The 18,455-nt window shown below is 45.3% G+C and overlaps 1 protein-coding gene across 1 annotated transcript in view; it reads left to right on the forward strand.

Annotated features, from left to right (window-relative positions):
* LOC147703148 (septin-4-like) overlaps positions 1-18,455 on the forward strand; it is a 90,544-nt gene that overhangs the window by 26,194 nt on the left and 45,895 nt on the right. The window contains exons 2-3 of the mRNA XM_086931682.1: positions 3,472-3,559; positions 4,609-4,695. Coding sequence (XP_086787808.1) covers positions 3,472-3,559; positions 4,609-4,695 — 175 coding nt within the window. The remainder of the gene's footprint in view (positions 1-3,471; positions 3,560-4,608; positions 4,696-18,455) is intronic.

Genomic DNA, 18,455 nt, shown 5'->3' on the forward strand with positions numbered 1-18,455 from the left:
GCAGATTGACCAGTTTTGTACGTTTGCATTTCTTCCAAGCAAGCAGGCACCCTGTTAGGAAGGCTTGTTTAGCTGTCTGACTGCCTTTGGTTTCACAGCACAGGAGGTTCAACGAATGACATTTCAGCTGACGCATTTAAAATATAGGAATCAACCGTCCCGGGACGGTTGTCTTTGTACAAAAAGTAGGGGAACGTGTTTTCACGTGCCTCTAGCCAAACCCCCACTCAGTTACTATCTGAGTGTTTTGAAAAGTTAGTTCCAGACCAAAGCCTACCTCCTTGCATTGGGTGCCTTTGTTACACAATTATAGAAGCGCAGAACAATCATAGAAAATGATTCCCTTTTTAGTATGAATTTAACAAAACCTTTTGATTTTACAAAAATGATGTATGTAATCACAGGGGCTTTCAGCTATCCCTCATAAGCCATTGTTTTTTTTTCATTGACATTTTCTTATGCCAACTACAGCATGGGGCAATGGGACAGCCAACTTTAGCAGCTGAGGACGAGTGACAGCATTTTGCTGTTTCAGAAGTACTAAATCCACTTCACTTCTGTGCCAGGGCCGAATGTAGCAATGTGATTTTTTTAGATTAAAAATATATTTGCTTTTAGTCATTTGTTACATTGGCGAAGGCCTGGCAGTTTCCTAAAAATATTTTGTTCTCAAAAGCAAAAACAAAGCAAAACAAATATTGCCCAGGCCAAGAGGCTGTCACCCAAAAGCCAGGCCCATTGGCTTTACCAGTGCTTGTTTTCAAATCGGTATGTAAGACACAGCGGTAAAATGTGAAGGCCTTCAGGGTTCCACTGAGCAGGGTCATTCCTGACAAACAGATTGTGTCATCCCTCCATCACTTGTGTGCTCTCTGTCTACAAATAAAAGATCCTTAAAACTCCCCTCTGAGTCTGAGATAAGATAGCAGACTTCTGCCTGCGTGTCCCCTTTGTGGCCTTCAGCTGGTTCCAGTGCTTGCCTCCCATTGCGCAATCATCAGTTTCTGTCTTGTAATAACCCATTAGTTAGGTAGTCAGTCGAGCTCGGTTTGTTTCCCTATCTTCAATCACATGAGAACCCAGTGCTTCCAGCATTGTGGTGCTGTTTTTCTTGGGGCTAGTGTGTCCAAGTTGGATATTACTTGAGCATACATGATGTGACTGGAATGGCCGTCCTTCTTAAGTCTCTGCACGCCAGGATATTGTTCTGCACAATAGGCAGCAGGACATTTAGGCATAGATGCATCAAGGCAAAAGCAGCTCGCAAAGGGGCAGATTCTCAGAATCTGCCCCTTTGCGACCGGTACTGTTGCATTTGGGATGCATCATCCCAAATGCAAAAATCGCAAAATTAAGAAATCGCAAAATTGTGATTACTTGCATTTAAGGAATATCAAATTGAGATTCCTTAAATGCAATACATTAAAGTTTAAAAAATAGTGATTTCGCTAATAGGGCTCGCAAATTACCATGAAGTTGAACTTCATGGTAATTTGCAAAAACTTTGAAAAATGCACTAAAGTGCATTTTTCAAAGTTTCATGTTGCGCACACACATGCCCTAAGGGCATGTGTGTGCGCAACATATGTGCGCAGATCAATTTCAGGGGTGCAACAGGGTGTCCTTTGGACACCCCTGCACCCTTGAAATCGCATTCTCAATTTGTGATTCGCTAATTGTGATTCGCAAATTGAGAATGTCTTCCCATTTAGTCCTATGGGCCTCTAGGCCCATAGGAATGAATGGGGAGGTATTCCTTAATTGGGACTCGCAATTTGTGAGTCGCAAATAAGGAATTTTAAGAAATCACTATTTTTTTCGTGATTTCTTCATGCATTGCATTTTGCTATTCCTTAATAGCGAATCGTTATTTTTCGCTATTAAGGAATAGCAAAATGGGTTCTTGATGCATCTGGGAGTATGGCCCTTATTTACGAGGAAGTATGGCAGTGCTGCAAACCATTTGGTTGAGCAGTGCTGAGTTACTTTCAGAGCACCGATGCAGGCACCATTGCACTATTGTGCAAGGGTACCTGCTTTGCACGGATGATTTTTTGTGCAGGAAGAGACACCTTCCTGCACAAAAACAATCATCCCCGCAACACAAGGGTGTCTACGTTGGCGCATAGCAGCCAAGTGTGTGCCAGCGCAGGGGAGAGTACAGGGAACCATCACATTGTTGTAAATATGACACCTCCCTGTGCTCTGAAAGTAACGCAGCACGGCTCAGTCAAATGGCTTGCGGCACAGCACCGCCGTACTTTCTCGTAAATAAGGGCCTAAATGTTCAGCTCCCTATTGTGCAGAACAATATCCTGGTATGCAGTGACTTAGGAATAATGTCACTTCACAAGAGGTTGTTCCCACTTTCTATGCGTGCTGCAGAATGCAACACTCCTAGAAAGAAGAAAAAACGAGGATAAATCAAAGTATTTCTACCTATTGCGCCTCCCTATGCATAGGATTCTGACGCAATTCCAGAGTTACGAAACCTTGTAAATCTGGGAATGCAGCAGAATCCATGGGTGTTGCGTGGGAACACTCACAGCAACACCCATGGACTGTCCCTTTCATGCAAAGTGCAGCATGATAAAGGGACGTATTTACAAGGACACGAATAACCATGCATGGTGGCTTTTTGTGTCCTTCTAAATAAGGAGCACCAAATTGTGCTGCCGGTGAATCAAATAAGTGACACACAGGCAGCAGAAGGGGCTTATAAATATGCCTCTTAGGCTTTTAACTTTCCTACCTCTGGGGCAGGGTTGATGGCCATATGGCTTTTATGTCGCTAGACTCCCCTAGCTGAATCTCGTGGTGGGACCATAGGGATTACCAATGGGATAACTGTAGGGATGTTATTGATTTTTAATGTATAGCTTTGTTGTCACCATTCAGGCCAATATGAGGTCAAAGGGTATTTGTGATCACCTTTATATTACGGGTGGTCGAACCTTTGAACCCCGTGAAAACATATGGAGTTTCCATCTTTCATGTGGTTTGCAGATATGAAGTTGCGCTCTCCGCTCCCTAAAAATCACAACATAGCTCTCACCTTTCCACTAATACATGGTAGGGTGCTGCAGAGAGGCACATAATATGATATGATGATGCCCTACTCCAGGATGTCATGTGTTGGGACATCCGGAGGTGGGGCGGAACCATCAACCCGATTGTGTGGGGTGGATGGTTTGGGGCCGAGTAAAGAGACGTTGCCTTTGGGCAGTGGCAGTGGGACATGGAGTTTGCCAACTTTATGAAGTTTTTAAAAAATCCTCGAGTTCCATGGGCACAACCTCTGCAACTTCCCACATTCTTATTTTGTATACTGCTTTAGATCAATAGTTCACACTCCACATCTCTGCCCTGCTACAGTTCAGAAGCACCAGGTGGTAAAGCCATATCACAGGCCAGTCAGTTTTCCCCTGGGACCAGATAACCTCTTCCCTTACAGTCTCTTTCTCTTTCCAGGACACCTATGTCGGATTCTCAACTCTTCCCAACCAGGTGCACCGCAAATCTGTCAAGAAAGGCTTCGACTTCACCCTCCTGGTCGCAGGTGAGATGGGGACAAGGGGAGTAGAGTCTGGCTCTGACGACCTCGCGAGGATAAAGCGCTTCTTATTTGGCGAGTGTGTGCACTGTCGGTGAGCCTATATGTCTATATCTTAAGAGTAGATAACCTTTTCTCTTCAAAGCTGATAAATTAAGCCACCTGTTGAGCTTTAAAAAAAAACCTCCATGCAGAGCCATTATACCTTGTCTCCTGGACTCGATAAACTCTCCATGGGGGCAATAAACCCTGCCCGACAGAGCAGAGCTGTTCCCTCTGTGCAGAGTTCAACCAAATGGGTCCTAATTACAAGTTTGGCGGACGGGTTACTCCATCGCAAACGTGACGGATACCCCGTCGCCGTATTACGAGTTCCAGTATATCCAATGGAACATAATGGAACTCATAATACGGCGGACGGGAAGTCAAATAGAACATTCAGCCCAGATATGCCCTTAGAGCCAAGGGTTGAAGTGCCTATTTTGAGGAGCAGAGAAATTCAGCCCAGGTTCTACCCACTTTCTAGAGCCACCGAAGTTCACTCTGTGGTAAGAGAAAACTACAGGTTTTGATCCTTCCTAAGCCCTCCAACATCAGTCCAAGAGCAAATAAACCTAGCTCTGCTTCTTACTTTTCCAAAGACCTTCTACTGTAAATTCCATAAGGACACAAAATGCGGTCCATGTTATCCTATCTTTTTAATAGGTCCAAGCAGTTAATCTGAAAGAAAACATGGAAATCCATTTTACTATCTGCATTCTTCCTCTTTCCACAAACCTTCAAAGTTCAATACAAAATGTCAGGAAACCCAATGAAGGACAACTCTGCTCCAAACAGAACCCCTTCTATGGTCATAGAATTCCAATCCAGGTTCTTGAACTCCTCAAAGATCCTTCAAGTTCAAACCAGGAACAGTGTTATTTAATTGTATGTCTTCTCCTATGATTAGGTTTGCAGAGGACTTTCTGACAGGCTGAGAAAACCATTTCAAAAGATGCTAAAGGTGATGATGATAATGAGTATGCAAATGATGTATTTCCTTCTATCTGTTACAGGTGAATCTGGCCTGGGAAAGTCCACTCTGGTGGACAGCCTCTTCCACACAGACCTGTACAAGGACCGGACCATACGTGATGCACAAGGTAAGTCTGGCTGTTTGTAGAAGAGGGAGGACAGGCCATCAGTGTACCCAGATGACAAATTGTAGGTTACTAGACTTGTCAACATGCTGGCACCTCTGGTTGTGCTTGGACATGCAGTCGCATGGCCGACAGTCGGCTCGTATCCAACAGTTCCTCAAATGAAGCGAAACACCTATGTGTGATCTTACAGAAGCAGCAGTCAGTCTGGGAAATATCTCAACTGCTCTACGAGCTGAGGTAAAGAAAGTCAAAATTAGGGATCATCACATCGACCACTGCCTCTAAATGTAGAAAAACCTTGAAAACTCAATAAATACATGTGTATAGTTTTTAGTTACGTTACAAACGGAATTGCACAAGCTTCGATTTTGCTAAATTATACATTTTTCTAATGACTTTTTGAAGCAGAATCCCAGCTTTTTAAACACTAAAACTATTTTTCTAAATTTAATCTAAGAATATCTTCTTACTAAAATGTCCTAAAACTAGCATTTCCAAAATGTGTAATGACTTGAAATTAGTGTTTTTCAGTTTGTTGTGAGAATTTAGCTTTTAAAAATCTAATATACAAAGTGGACCTTTTAGTCAATAAACACACAAGGTCTATTTCTGAGTTTTGGGGCAGTGTGAGAGCCTCACCCGGGGAGATTATGCTCATTTACAAGTGGTACCCCATGGGCACACGATTGAACTCTAAATTGAAATGACCAAGAAGCTCCCTTTCACTCTAAACAATCCCCAAGTTAGTACGGACGAGCAGTCTCAGTTTACTCTGGGTGATGGGAGTGTTTTAAAAACTCAGAATGCAGTGTGACACAAACATAAATTAGTAAGTTTACTGTCAACTCAGTACTTTATTTTACACTTTCTTTTATAGCAGATGAAAACAGAAGGGCCATGTACCCGTCAATTGTTAATAGCTCCTAGTCGTTGCATAGGGGAATCCGGAAAACATTGAGCCCTAGGGCTAGGCATAACCAATTGGGTAAATCTTATGGGAATTTTCTAAAGTTCAGACGCGATGGTACTACATTTGTTAGTCAATGTAGTGGAGGTGCCGACATAAAGATACAATGCAGCAGATTTGCAACGTATACATCGGCCCTATAAGTCTACAGATGAGATTACAGATAATGGATTCTTTTGAGGAGGTGGACGAATGCAAATAGTCCTCTCTACCCCAAAGCTCACCCCAAAATATCAGGATCCCACACTTGAAAAGAGGTTTTCTGTGGGGGCTTCAAGGTCATTATTTTCCTTGTGCGGGATGACCGCGTTTGATCACCAGTGCCCAGTGGAGGGTCACAAGTCAAATTAATGGAGACCAGGATCTTATACCACTTAACTCTAAATTGATGGGTGGGGGGGGGAATCAGTACTTAGTATGTAAAAAAATAGGTGTCAGGGCCCTCGTCAGGAAACCACCACTCATCCCCCCTGCCAGCCCTGCCAATGATGGCACCAGCGCAACTGTTGACCATCACACTGCTACATGTGTGATAATGCAGAGTATTCAAGGCCCCCCAAAGCTATAAGAATGGATTGGGTGGCAGGTGTTAGTTGTTTTAATGTATATTGAATGTAAAGAACAACTTTTAATTGCAAACACAGCGCCACCATGTGGTAGCTGTCATAAGTGCCAGTGTTGGTAATAAAGTGCTGGTGCCCAGCACCGAAAACCACTGGCTTAAATTAAGCACTGGGGAGGAGGGGGTCAGGCTGCAAGTGGGCTAGTACCCACATGGTGGCTTTTACGTTGGTGGTAGGGATGGCACACTTGTATCCTGAGCTCTTTGACAAAGGTTTTGGTTCCAGGAGTTGGGGGTGAGGTTTAGCCTATGACCTGCTTGTTAACACAAGGGTAATTGGCTGCAGTATAACTGGCAATATCTCTGAAACTGGAGCAGCTATGAAGTTCATTCCAACCATTACTGAATCAGAATGACTTCCTTCTGCTGATAATATGGGTCCTCAGACCAGGGTTTCAAATTTTACATTTATACAAACCTCATAGGGTGGCCGAAGAAGTAGGCGTGGGCATTCTATGGGTGTGGATAAGATCATGGTCGAGGATCGAACAGTAACCCCTCTCAATGTCTGGAGGCGATAGAGCAGTTCTTCAACTCACATGTGGTTGCATTGTTTCTGAGAAGCAGGGATGAAGGCAACGACAAAGAAAATAACCTTGTTTTGAGTGGTGCCAGGATTCCCATAATCCCAGATATCAGCCATGTGAATTTTGTACGGACAGGAACAGCAAACTGTTAAAAGAAGCATTGGCAAAGGCAATAGGTCTCGCCTTTATAATGTGTGTCAAGCTGTCAGATTTGCAAATGTTTGTCTGTAAAGTGTTGTTCAGAAAACATTTCAAAATACTTGAGAAAAAGCAAACACATATCCTAGGGTATATCAGAAATGTACATTGAAGTCAATGTTTTCAATCTTCATAAACTGAATGGTTTATTTTTCAAATACTGTTCAATCAGGAAACTGAATAGAATGTAAAAAGACTAAGCAAGTGACAGAATGTAAAGGAAAATGCTTTCCAATGCTAATTTACTTTCCACAGAATTCAGCCATTTGCTCTTCCGAGGTAGCCGTGGGTGCAGATTCAGGGGCCTCTAGGAGAAGTGTCATGCTAAGTATACTTTCTGCCTCAGGTGCCAGCTGAGTGAGTGCAGCAGATGGCCATTCCCACAGCACAATAAGAGCCTTTGTGAGTCAAAGACTGGAATGCAGGAGATGAAACAAAACAACCCTTGATGTTTGCTCTTCAGTCAGACCCCCCAAAAATATCCCTGTAGCTTTGCTTTTAAAGACAAGCTGGGAGGGATGGAGATAAACACAGCACGTGGGGAGTGGTTTGAGGGATGAAGCAGCATGCAAGTGAAAGAACTAAAAAAACACATCCACTCTTGGGGTACTGATTGAAACCGAAAATAGCAGTTCCTTAAATGTGAGCAGTGGAGACATATAAGTCAGCCAATCGAAAGGATTGTGTCTAGATGCTATGCTCCAGGGAGAGAAATGCACCAGAAGAGGAAGGTGAGTCAGAGAATAAAAATCAAGCAACAGAGAGTGGCACTAAAAGAAGCAATTGTAGCAATGGGTGGGCTGTAAGCTCACAATACTGCTGTTGCAACCAGTCTGCTTGCTCTGTCTGTTAGGTTCAACCTAAAAAGAGGTAGTCTCCCAAGAGGTGGAGGCTCCTCTATGGTTTCTGGCCACATTAGAGATCAAAAAAAGGGGTAAAGCATGTGTGTTCTCTAATCCAGAGATGGCAGTGGATCACCTAAAAGCCAGACAGGAGATCAGGCATCAATACGAGGGTGGGGGATCTTGACTGACGAGCAAAGTGACTAGTGGGGGTGCAATATGAAATGGAGATGAGAACTCGCTTGATTTTGGATTCCACGGATTGATCGGAGAGGATTATATCTTGAAGAGAGATATTTTGCTTGATGGTATGACAGAGGTTGATGTTATGGTATTGCATTGATTTCATATGTTTTTTAGGGCTCGTTTCCTTCTCTCTTTTCCCCAATCCTTTTGTCCTTTCCCTTTTCACTTTTTTTCGACATTTCCACAGTGGCATCACGCCGTGAAGGCTGCATCACCTGAGAATACATATACAATATTAGTTTAGCATGTGTTTCGCTTGGAGGGTTTGGGTTGCAAGCTATACTGTGCTGATGCTTTATTTTCACACTTACTGTGTTTACTGCTGTGGCTGCTAATTGAGAACCTTTCAATAAAAAGATTGAAACCATAACAAAACCCTAAAACAACTGCAACCTTTTAATTGATAACACAACCTTCTTCAATATTCCTAAATCTATTTTCAAACTTTTAAACTACCACCACCACTTTAGCAGAAGACAGTTTAAATAGAACTAACAACGCAAACTCATAAATAACTCAGAGTTTGTGCCTCATTATCCCAGCTTTGAAAAAACTTCTTTTAACTTTTATGTTAGTACTTTTGTAATCTAATGCATGTGTTTTCACTTTGTGAATATAGTTTTCAAACTTAACTTTGACAAGTCAGTAAAAGAGTAAAATGCTTAAACACGGTAGAATGCTGAAAAGTTCACATAAATTTAGTACTTTATCTAATTGTGTAACAATTTAATATATTTAGAAAATATTTTTGTTCTGTGAATTACATTTTTATTGTATGTAAAATTCATAACCATTTATTGGTCCCCCCCAGAAATGTCCAAAATATGTTAGAGAGTGTAAGTCAAAAACAAACTAGAGGGAGGCCCCCACTCAGAGTTCATTAATGAAATAATATTTAGATATGGGTGAATTATATCTTCAGTCCGCAGGATGCAGACGTTTATCCACGTACAAATCTGCATTTCCAGGTATCAATTTCACTCCCATTCTCATAGAATGAACTAGTGATATCTCTCAGAGGTCCATTAGCCAATGAGAAACAGTGGTGGCTGGTGACATATGAAAGTGGTGGTAGGGCGTAAAAGTATTGGTGAAGCACACAGTGGCGAGCAAGCGTAGCAGGCAAGCTAAAACCATTTAAAGAGGGTTCGGGGTCCCCCCGAGAAATTTTGGAAAAATGAGTGGGCAAAAGGTGCATTTTCAAGCAAATTTGAGAACAAATGCACTTTACGCTTCGCAATCAAAAAGGAGGTGAGGGTTGGCCTAAACTAATTAATAATTTGTCTAGACCAACGCTCACCTCCTTTTTGACTGTGAAGAGTAAAGTGCATGTGGTTATGTAGATGCACATTGTTGTCTATTGTAGAAACAGTTTGACGACCTATGGGGCATTGGACTGGGATTGAGTAAAGGTTTCAGCTAACACTCTATCCGAGTCAAGATCCTAGAAAGGGTATCATGCTTGTGATGAATGATCTTTAAACACATGAAGATGTGATGGGCAAAAGTGCTGCATTCAGCTGGAAAAAATGGGAGCTAAGATGCTGACGGCAATGTGCACACGTACATGTAGAGTCGCGCTCTAGTCATTACGCATCGCTTGATGACGTAGGGCGTGGCCGCCATTTTGGACGGCAATTGAGCGCCGATATCGGAGCACTCCGGACGCTCTCCCGGCACTCTCCTGTGAATTGCAAATAAAGTAAATTTATTCCGCACAATCTGTCCAGCCTTTCCTTAAAGCATAAAGAAAAAAGCCTTACGTAAAACAGCGACTTTACAGTGGCGACGAGGCGGGGATCTGGAGAAGAGCAACACGAGGGCCCACTGAACATCTCTGCAAGAAGGCCACGAGGAACAAAGGCCTGAAGGAGACTGAGCAGCAGGAGAGCGTGGCAGTGGACAGCATCACAGCAGGCAAGCACCCGCAAGGGAAGTAACCACAACCATTGGAACATAGACAGCCTATAGAAGGTGGAAAGGACACACTCACACACCCCACGGCGAGGGCGGAGTCAGAGGTTCACGAGGGGAGCCAAAGAAGACATACACAAAAGCAAGAGAAGCGCGCCAAAGGGAAAAGCGACCACCGAGAGGATCTACCCACAGGGCAGGAGGAAAGAGAAGTAGGGGAGAGGACGCCCCGCTAGGCACAACAATAACAAACCAGAAGCACCCAACAGGATAATCCAGGGCCCTGGCGGAACAAGCAATGCAAGGTGTAGGGGGTACCTCGGAACCCCAACAAGACCAGACACACCACAGAAGTGCAAGTGCGCCCGGCAGTCCCAGAGGGGAAGAAGCAATACCAGAAAGATGCGCAGAAATGTGCGCTCCGGCGTCTTCGCTTTCTACACAGATTCCATTCCTGCCCAAACCGGGTGATCCCTTGATGAAATGGAAGATTGGAGAGAATATTTCATGAATTACCTGGAAGCCCTAGAAGATGAAAGCAGGGAAGCATTCCCCAGCAAGAGGAGAAAGAGGATATTACTCCACAACTTGGGCCCGGAAGGAATAAGGGTCTTCCAGAACCTAGGCCCCACACAACGACAGGCCGCTGACGACGACGTGTAATGACATGCGATTGAGGACCTGAACAACCACTACAGACCGGCAGTGTGCATGTCCATAGACAGATACAACTTCCAACAGAGGAAACAAGCAGTGGGTGAGTCCACAGATGACTACGTTGCATCGTTAAAGAAATTAGCGATCACACGGAAATTCGGGGCCTTGCATGACTAATTTATCAAAGACCAGATAGTCATGCACACTACGAACACGGCGATCCAAGACAAACTGTGGGTGAACGGGGACGCTACCCTGAAGGAAGTCATAGCCATGGTGAAAAAAGCGGAACTATCTAAAAGATGTGCTGACGCAGCGAAGAGAGAAACCACCGCGAGGCCCATGGTCAACAAAGTCACCGATGCGGAACCGCCAGAGAGGGGCCAGACGGCAGCGGCGAAAGGGAAGGTGCAAAACAGATGTACCCCAAGACCAGCACAGGTGAAGAAACCGAATTGAGAGGGCACAAATGTGTGCTACAGGTGCGGCAGCCCTTCCCATGCGGCCTACGATAAACGCTGCCCAGCCTTCCGGGCCAAATGCATGTACTGTGGAATCGTAGGACACTATGAAAAGGTGTGTCGCCGCAAGACAAAGAGGCTAACAGTCAGGTATGTGGCACAGGAAACAGGAGTGGAAGAAGAAGGAGGAGAAGATGAAGAAGACCATGTACTATGCATCAAAGAACAAGTGCTGGGCATTGACTGCAGGCGCTCCAAGAAACCCCAATGCGACATGGTAGTGGGAGGAGTACCGATCAAGATGGTGGCAGACTCCGGATCCCCGTATACCATTATACAACAGAAGAGTGTGGAACGCAGACTTCAAACCCCGCCTAGGTTCCCACCTCGAATCTCCAGACATACGTCCAGTCACCTTCACGGGAAACCCCATTACGTTGGTTGGATATCAGGTCCTGAAGTTCGAATTTAAGGACCGCAGTGCAGAGTGCAAATTATATGTAGAAGAAAAGGGACCCTCGGTTCTTGGATGGATGGACCAAGGCGACTTAGGCATACAATTGAACCCAGGAGGAGACACGCAAGTCCTGATGACCGGCTTAGAACACCAACCGGACTTCACAAAAATGAGAGATAAATTCCCCAAAGTGTTCGGCGAGAGAAAGGGGGAAATTAACGAAATTCACACGCAGAATCAACCTCAAAGACAACGCCAAACCAGTGTCCCACAACATAAGAAATGTACTTTTAGCAATCAAAGACGCAGTACAAGAGCTGCGGAGATTGGAAGACAAGGGGATCATTGAACCGATAAACAGTTCAGAATGGCTGGCCCCATTGGTGGTGGCGATGAAACCCAATGGCAAGGTTCATCTGTGTGTGGACCTACGGGAACTGAACAAGTGCATAATAGTAGAAAAATTTCCATTACCGAGGATAGATGAAATAATAGGGAAAACAAAGGGGATAAAATGGTTTTCCACCATCGATCTCGCCTCGGCATATCATCAGATAGCCCTGCATCGCACGAGCCGAAAATTGACATCATTCATTACGCCCTTTGGATGCTACCAATTTCACTGGATGCCATTTGGACTGGCGTCAGCGGCAGCTGTATTCCAAAAACTGATGCACGGACTGTTCAAAGATGTAGAGGGAGTACAATACTTCCAGGACGATATCTTGGTGATGGGCAAGGACCAAGCTGACCATGATAAAAAGCTGGCAATGGTGTTACAAGTCTTGGAAAGAAACGTTTTGACGGCGGAATGGGAAAAGTGCAGATTTAGAATGACGTCAGTCACCTAGTTGGTTCAAGAGATCATGATCAAGGTATCACGGCCAAACACGCCAATGTCAAGGCAATAAGCGAGGAACCTGCACCGAAAAGCAAGTTAGAAATTAGATCATTCTTGGGGATGGCTGAATATTACAGCAAGTTTGTGCAGCATTTCACAACCAAGACCCATCATCTGCGACTACTCATATAAGACAAGACAGCCTTCGAGTGGACAGAGGAGGCACAAGGAGAGTTTCAGAGGATTAAGGAGGACATAAGTAAAGCGGTTCCTCTACAGGGATATGACTCGCAAGGAAAATCTGTATTGACCACAGATGGGAGCGAGAAAGGACTGGGAGCAGTCCTTATGCAGGAGAGGAAGAATGGAGATATGGAGACTATCAGCATTGGGTCCAGGTCACTATCACCCACAGAACAGAAATTCAGTGTGATAGAAAAAGAGATGCTGGCTGTGGTGTGGGCCATGGGGAAATTCCGCCAGTTTATATGGGGCACGAGGATCCAGCTTAAGAATGATCACAAACCCCTTGTCAAGGTACTTACGTCCTGTGGTCATGCGAGCGCCACCCCCGCATCGCCAAAATGTCTCTGAATTACTAGACTACAGATATGATGTCGAGTACATCCCAGGAGCTAAGAACAAGGTTGCAGATTATCTCAGCCGTGCTTCAGCTATGGAGGAGGCCCCGACATGTGCTGATGAGGAGGATTTCAGAGTGGCATTTATGGAAGATCATGAGAAAGTAATAAGTAGGCAAGAATGGAAGCAAGCCTATGAAGAGGACTCAGACATCCAAGAAATCAAGAACTTCATACCACAGGGATGGCCAGAAAAAAAGCACCTGATTGAGGAGCACCGAAAATTCTCTGAGGTGCACGAAGAGCTGTCCATTGGAGATAAGCGGATGTTCCTGTTTAGAGGGGATAAAGTAGTCCCCCCAGCGTCATTGATACCACACCTGCTAGCGGTGTTGCATGAAGGGCACTTGGGCATTGTGAAGACTTAGATGAGAGCCAAGCAAATGTACTGGTGGCCAGCAATGGACAATCGGATCGAGAGACATGTTCGGGAATGTGACCAGTGGCAAAGAGCGGATAAATCACAAACCTTGCTACGCCCATCATTAGGAAAGTTCGACAACCCTGTCAACCCATGGGAGGAGTTATCAATAGACATTCTGGGTCCAGTATTGGATGCCCTGGGAACTCCAAAGTATGTTGTAGTTCTCATAGATCGGTATTCGAAATGGCCAGAAATAGACATACAGGAGGAGATGGACACAGAGACAGTCCTCAAATTCCTTACAGCCATCTTCCTCAGAGAAGGCATTCCCCGCTCCATTCTGAGTTACAATGGGCCTCAATTCACATCAGAAAAGTGGAGCAACTACATGGAACGGAATGGCATCAAAGTCAAACACACATCTGTTTACCACCCGGCAGGCAATGGTCAAGCCAAGAGGTTTAACCGATTCATAATGGGTTCCATACAATCAGCCATTGGAGTGGGGAAAGACTGGGAGAAGGGAGTAAGAAGTACGCTGTGGGTTTAAAGAATCACACCCACTGGCACAGGATACAGTCCATTCCAAATCCTAAGAGGACACGATCCGTTCACCAAGGACAATCTGGCGTGGAAGGAAAGGACAGTCACAAGTAAATGGTCACCGGCAGTAGTTCACCATAACTTAGAGAGAGCACAGAGAATATACACAGAGCACTACAATAAGAGATGCAATGTGAAAGAGACATTTTTGGAAAAGGAAGAGTGGGTAAGAGTCAAACTTTCCCAGCTAAGAAGGAAAGGAGAGAGCAAATATAGCTTGTCCATGCAAGTGAGGGAAGTGTATGACAGATCGGCATTGCTTAGCGATGGAAACGTCTGGTCGCAGGATCACATGTCCAAATGCAATAAGATACCGCAGTGGGCCAGAGAGGAAGTATTAAGGACACAAGAGAACCAAGGTTCACATATGGAAGGAGCCTTGTCACGAGAAGAGGAGATGGAAATAAGAGCCAAAGGAAGGAGAGCAGAGAAGGAAGAGGAGGAAAACCCAGGTGCAGAAGAACATCAGGATAATAATGGCAACACTCCTGAGAGAGAGAGAGCCCTAGGGGAGCTGGAGGGAAACGAGCAAGTATGGCGGAGGGCAGGATGGAGAGTCCCATCTCTACCCCAGTAAGACGTACACATGAAGGAAAAATAGTGGTAAGACCAGCCAAATACAGAGACTATGAACTGGGAAAATTGAAGTAACTTTCTACCATATGACTGTGACTTTTATATAAATTTGTTGTTGGTCAAAGAAGGGAGATATGTAGAGTCACGCTTTAGTCATTACGCATCGCGTGATGACGTAGGGCGTGGCCGCCATTTTGGACGGTAATTAGGCACCGATATCGGAGCACTCCGGACGCTCTCCCGGCGCTCTCCTGTGAAATGCAAATAAAGTAAATTTATCCCTCACAATCTTTCCAGCTTTTCCTTAAAGCATAAAGAGAAAGCCTTACGTAAAACAGCGGCTTTACAGTACAGACACACAATAAAGTCTGAGGCACGCTCCCTACCTTATATACTATACTGCCACACAGGCACATGTGCAGCCAAGATAAAACCCAATAGCCGCAATGCCGATGCCGGGATCACAGACGATCATACCGGCACATACTGTGAAATAAAGAAAGGACAAGTCAGGCAGAAGCGACTCTGAATGCCGGCTGGGAGACTGACATCACATATTTTTCCCCGATTCATGTCAGTACAACAGTAGCAAATATTGGATAACTGGAACTGCACAAGAGATTTGGAGATGTGGTCATTAATACGAACACGCTTTTTACAGTTTCATATATTTTTTAATGTTATTTACTAATGGATAAAATAAGGTGCATGTACATTAATTATTGGAGCTATATTTTATATGTGATGTACAACTTGCAGAAGTACCAGTTGAGTTTACGGCCGGATTGTATGGAAAATAGATGTACTAAGACTTATTTTGGGGAGTCCTTCATGTCTGACATCTGACCTGTGCAAACCAATTATGAATGCTTATTCTGAACAGCGCCAGTGGACGAGACCAAACAATCGGGTGCGCCCGACTCGGACAATACGCCTAGGTCCCCGTAGCTGCATGGTACCTAATGGCCCTGCCCTGCCCCTCAGTGAGTGACTCTGCAGTATGTCCTGGTGCACGTCGGCACGAGCTGCTAGGCCCAGCCCGCTGACTGGAATCTGGGAAGCGAACTGACAGCAGAGACTACCCAAAATTACTGAAAATATCTTGGAGCAATGGATTTGACATTTTGGACAAACATAAAGAAAATGCCTGTGTTGTCCAGTAAAATACAGATTTAATTATAGTGAGGAAGGGGGTTGAAAATGTGATTTACATGAATACCTGCATACACCCTTCCATGGATAACAAAACGTACACTATTGTGAACAATAATATCACAGGGACACACTGGACTTTTTTACAAATGTGTTAAAACTGAATAAAACGTGTTTAAAAAGAAAGTCCCACCTCCAATATATCCTTACAACATTCCTGTGAAGGATGTGAAGACACTGTCCTAGCTCATCTGCAGCTGTGTCTGCCAGACCAGATTGCCTGCAAAATAATGTCCCTCTAGTATGTTACTTCATGGCACTGGAGCCATGTGGCATTACCATTCAATCTGGCTGTTCATTGTGGCTGGGATCAACCTTGCTCATAATAACAGTTAGAGATGCAGTGATCAAATCAGGTGAGTGTGAGGGTCACACCAGAGTGGTATAAGGAGTGGGGCAGCTAAGAAATGAGAGTCAAGCCCACCCAAGGGTGAAACGAGGAGAGGTGCAGTGGCCAAATGGCCAACTGTGAGGGTAACACAAGGGTGGCATGAGAAGAGAGGTGCAATGACCAAATGAGGCGAGTGTGAAGGTGACAGGGAGTGAGTGAGAGATAAAGGCACTTCTTAGGCCTGGAAAAAATCATCACGGACACGGAGAACACCAACTACAGTTGGAAGCTAATGTGATGCATCTTTTAGACCTAGTGGAGAGGGGAGGGTGAGGCTTGGAGAGTGGATGGTTCATTAGAGGGATCATGAGGGACACACAAACGGGACCCTACACCCGGACCCAGTCAACATATGGATTCCTACATCCAAGCACTTGTCACCAGACTACCGAAAGCACTGCAACTGCCATACTGATGGAAACGCTGAGCCATCTAAATGCCAATAACAGAGCATGCTGCCAGTTTCCCCCACACCAGGAAGAACTGTGGCACCAGGTAGTGTTGTCGCACCCGGATAACAAAGTATACCCATTGCACAAGTACCACCTACCACCGGCCTATGTCACAAGACACCGGAGGCAGTGTTCACTGGGCACTACACTGCAGACAGATTCCCTCTCTGTTGCAAGCCCCGTTCTGCATTTATCTCATCTGTCTTAGCCATGCCAGGCCTCGCACTCCATGTGCATGCCCACCCCTTCCCCGGTGTACATGCCAAGGAACCTTCATGCGCGTGGCCACATCGTTGTGCAAGAGGCAACTCCTTAGTGTAGCAACTTCCAACGACACTGTTCTCCTGTTTACACGCACAATTTGTTCATAAAGCATGTCCTGCCCTTTCCTTGATCTGCGTTCACTTTTATTTACTTACACCAAAGAATGCAACAGCCAATATTATGGCGCAAACTCTTAAACTGCACTGTGTGTCTACCCCCTCTCCTCACCCTGACATCCAGGCCTCCATGCCATGATAAGGCTTAAAACTGGCCTATAAGTTAATAACCGCCCGCCTGGGCCTTACCTAGTGAACTGCCCGAGTTCACAAGTGGTCAGTCCAGTCCTTCCTACTGCCCTACTCTGGAGAGCAACCTGGCAGCCTGCAGTGCTGTGGCAGCGGCAAGCAACCATATGGACTAGATGCTGCCAGCACGATGATTCAGACATGACAGACTGCCTCCTCGGCTCTAAAATGCAGTCTGTCTCGAGTGACGCAGTAAAATGGCTGCTATTCCAACTGCCACTGCAGACTCACGCGCGCAGGAAGCAGTCTGAGCAGACTTAATTCCTTGGCTTCCATTCCAGCCTACCACAGCCACACCCTTTCCCAACTCGTCACAGGGTGGGTCCCACCAGGCCATGTAACGAGTTGGGAAAGGGGTGGGGTGACACTGTGACAAGCTCTCCTCCACTCACGGATTGACGTGGAGAGTTAGCGATTACGGGCTTGTATTTAAAACGCTCGGGGCTAACTTTACCTCCACGCCATCAGGGGGTGGAGACTGCGCCTTGCAGCTTGATCTTTCCCGAGCTGATGACATCACAGCCTTCAGGGCTCTGAGGTACTCAGCCGGCAAACACGTAGGCTTCTGTGGGCCTGGCCGCCTGGGGAGCAATCACGTGATGTCCAACAGCAGCCCTGCGGCTGTCTTGATGTGGTGAGTGAGGCAGACTGTACCCTGTGTTCTTCTACTACCACTAGCAGTATATTTATAAAAGTGGACTACACAATAAAGGAGCATTTTTTTATAAAATCAAATATGAGCACTTAGTGTTAAATGTAACTGGGCGGAGCCCCGACGCCCTCAAAGAGAACCCGCCACTGATGAGATACTACTGGAAGACGGCACCATTAGTGACCATGTGTGACGGAATGCATGGCCTGAACTTGGTTATTCAGATTGGCTTCTTGACAGGCATTCTGAATGGTCAAACCACAGAGCCAAGTTCTGATTAGTTCAGAGGCAGGCAATCAGAGCTGATTTATAACCTGCTGTTTCATCAATTCTGGCTCACAGCCCTCAATCCGAATCCATGCAGTTAGACCATTCTGATTGGCTTCTGGGCTGCCAAGCAGAATAGCTATAGCAGCTCTGACCTCACCCCAACCCCCGTTTTACTGTTCCATGACGCCATCTTAGTGCAAGTAGGCGCTGAGAACCATCTTGGTGGAGGCAGATAACCCGTTTGTCACATGCGATATATCATCAGATAGTATGAGTCTTGACAATGAATCCCTTTCTA

The sequence above is a fragment of the Lissotriton vulgaris genome, chromosome 7 (genome assembly GCF_964263255.1).
Source record: "Lissotriton vulgaris chromosome 7, aLisVul1.2, whole genome shotgun sequence".
Taxonomy (NCBI): domain Eukaryota; kingdom Metazoa; phylum Chordata; class Amphibia; order Caudata; family Salamandridae; genus Lissotriton; species Lissotriton vulgaris.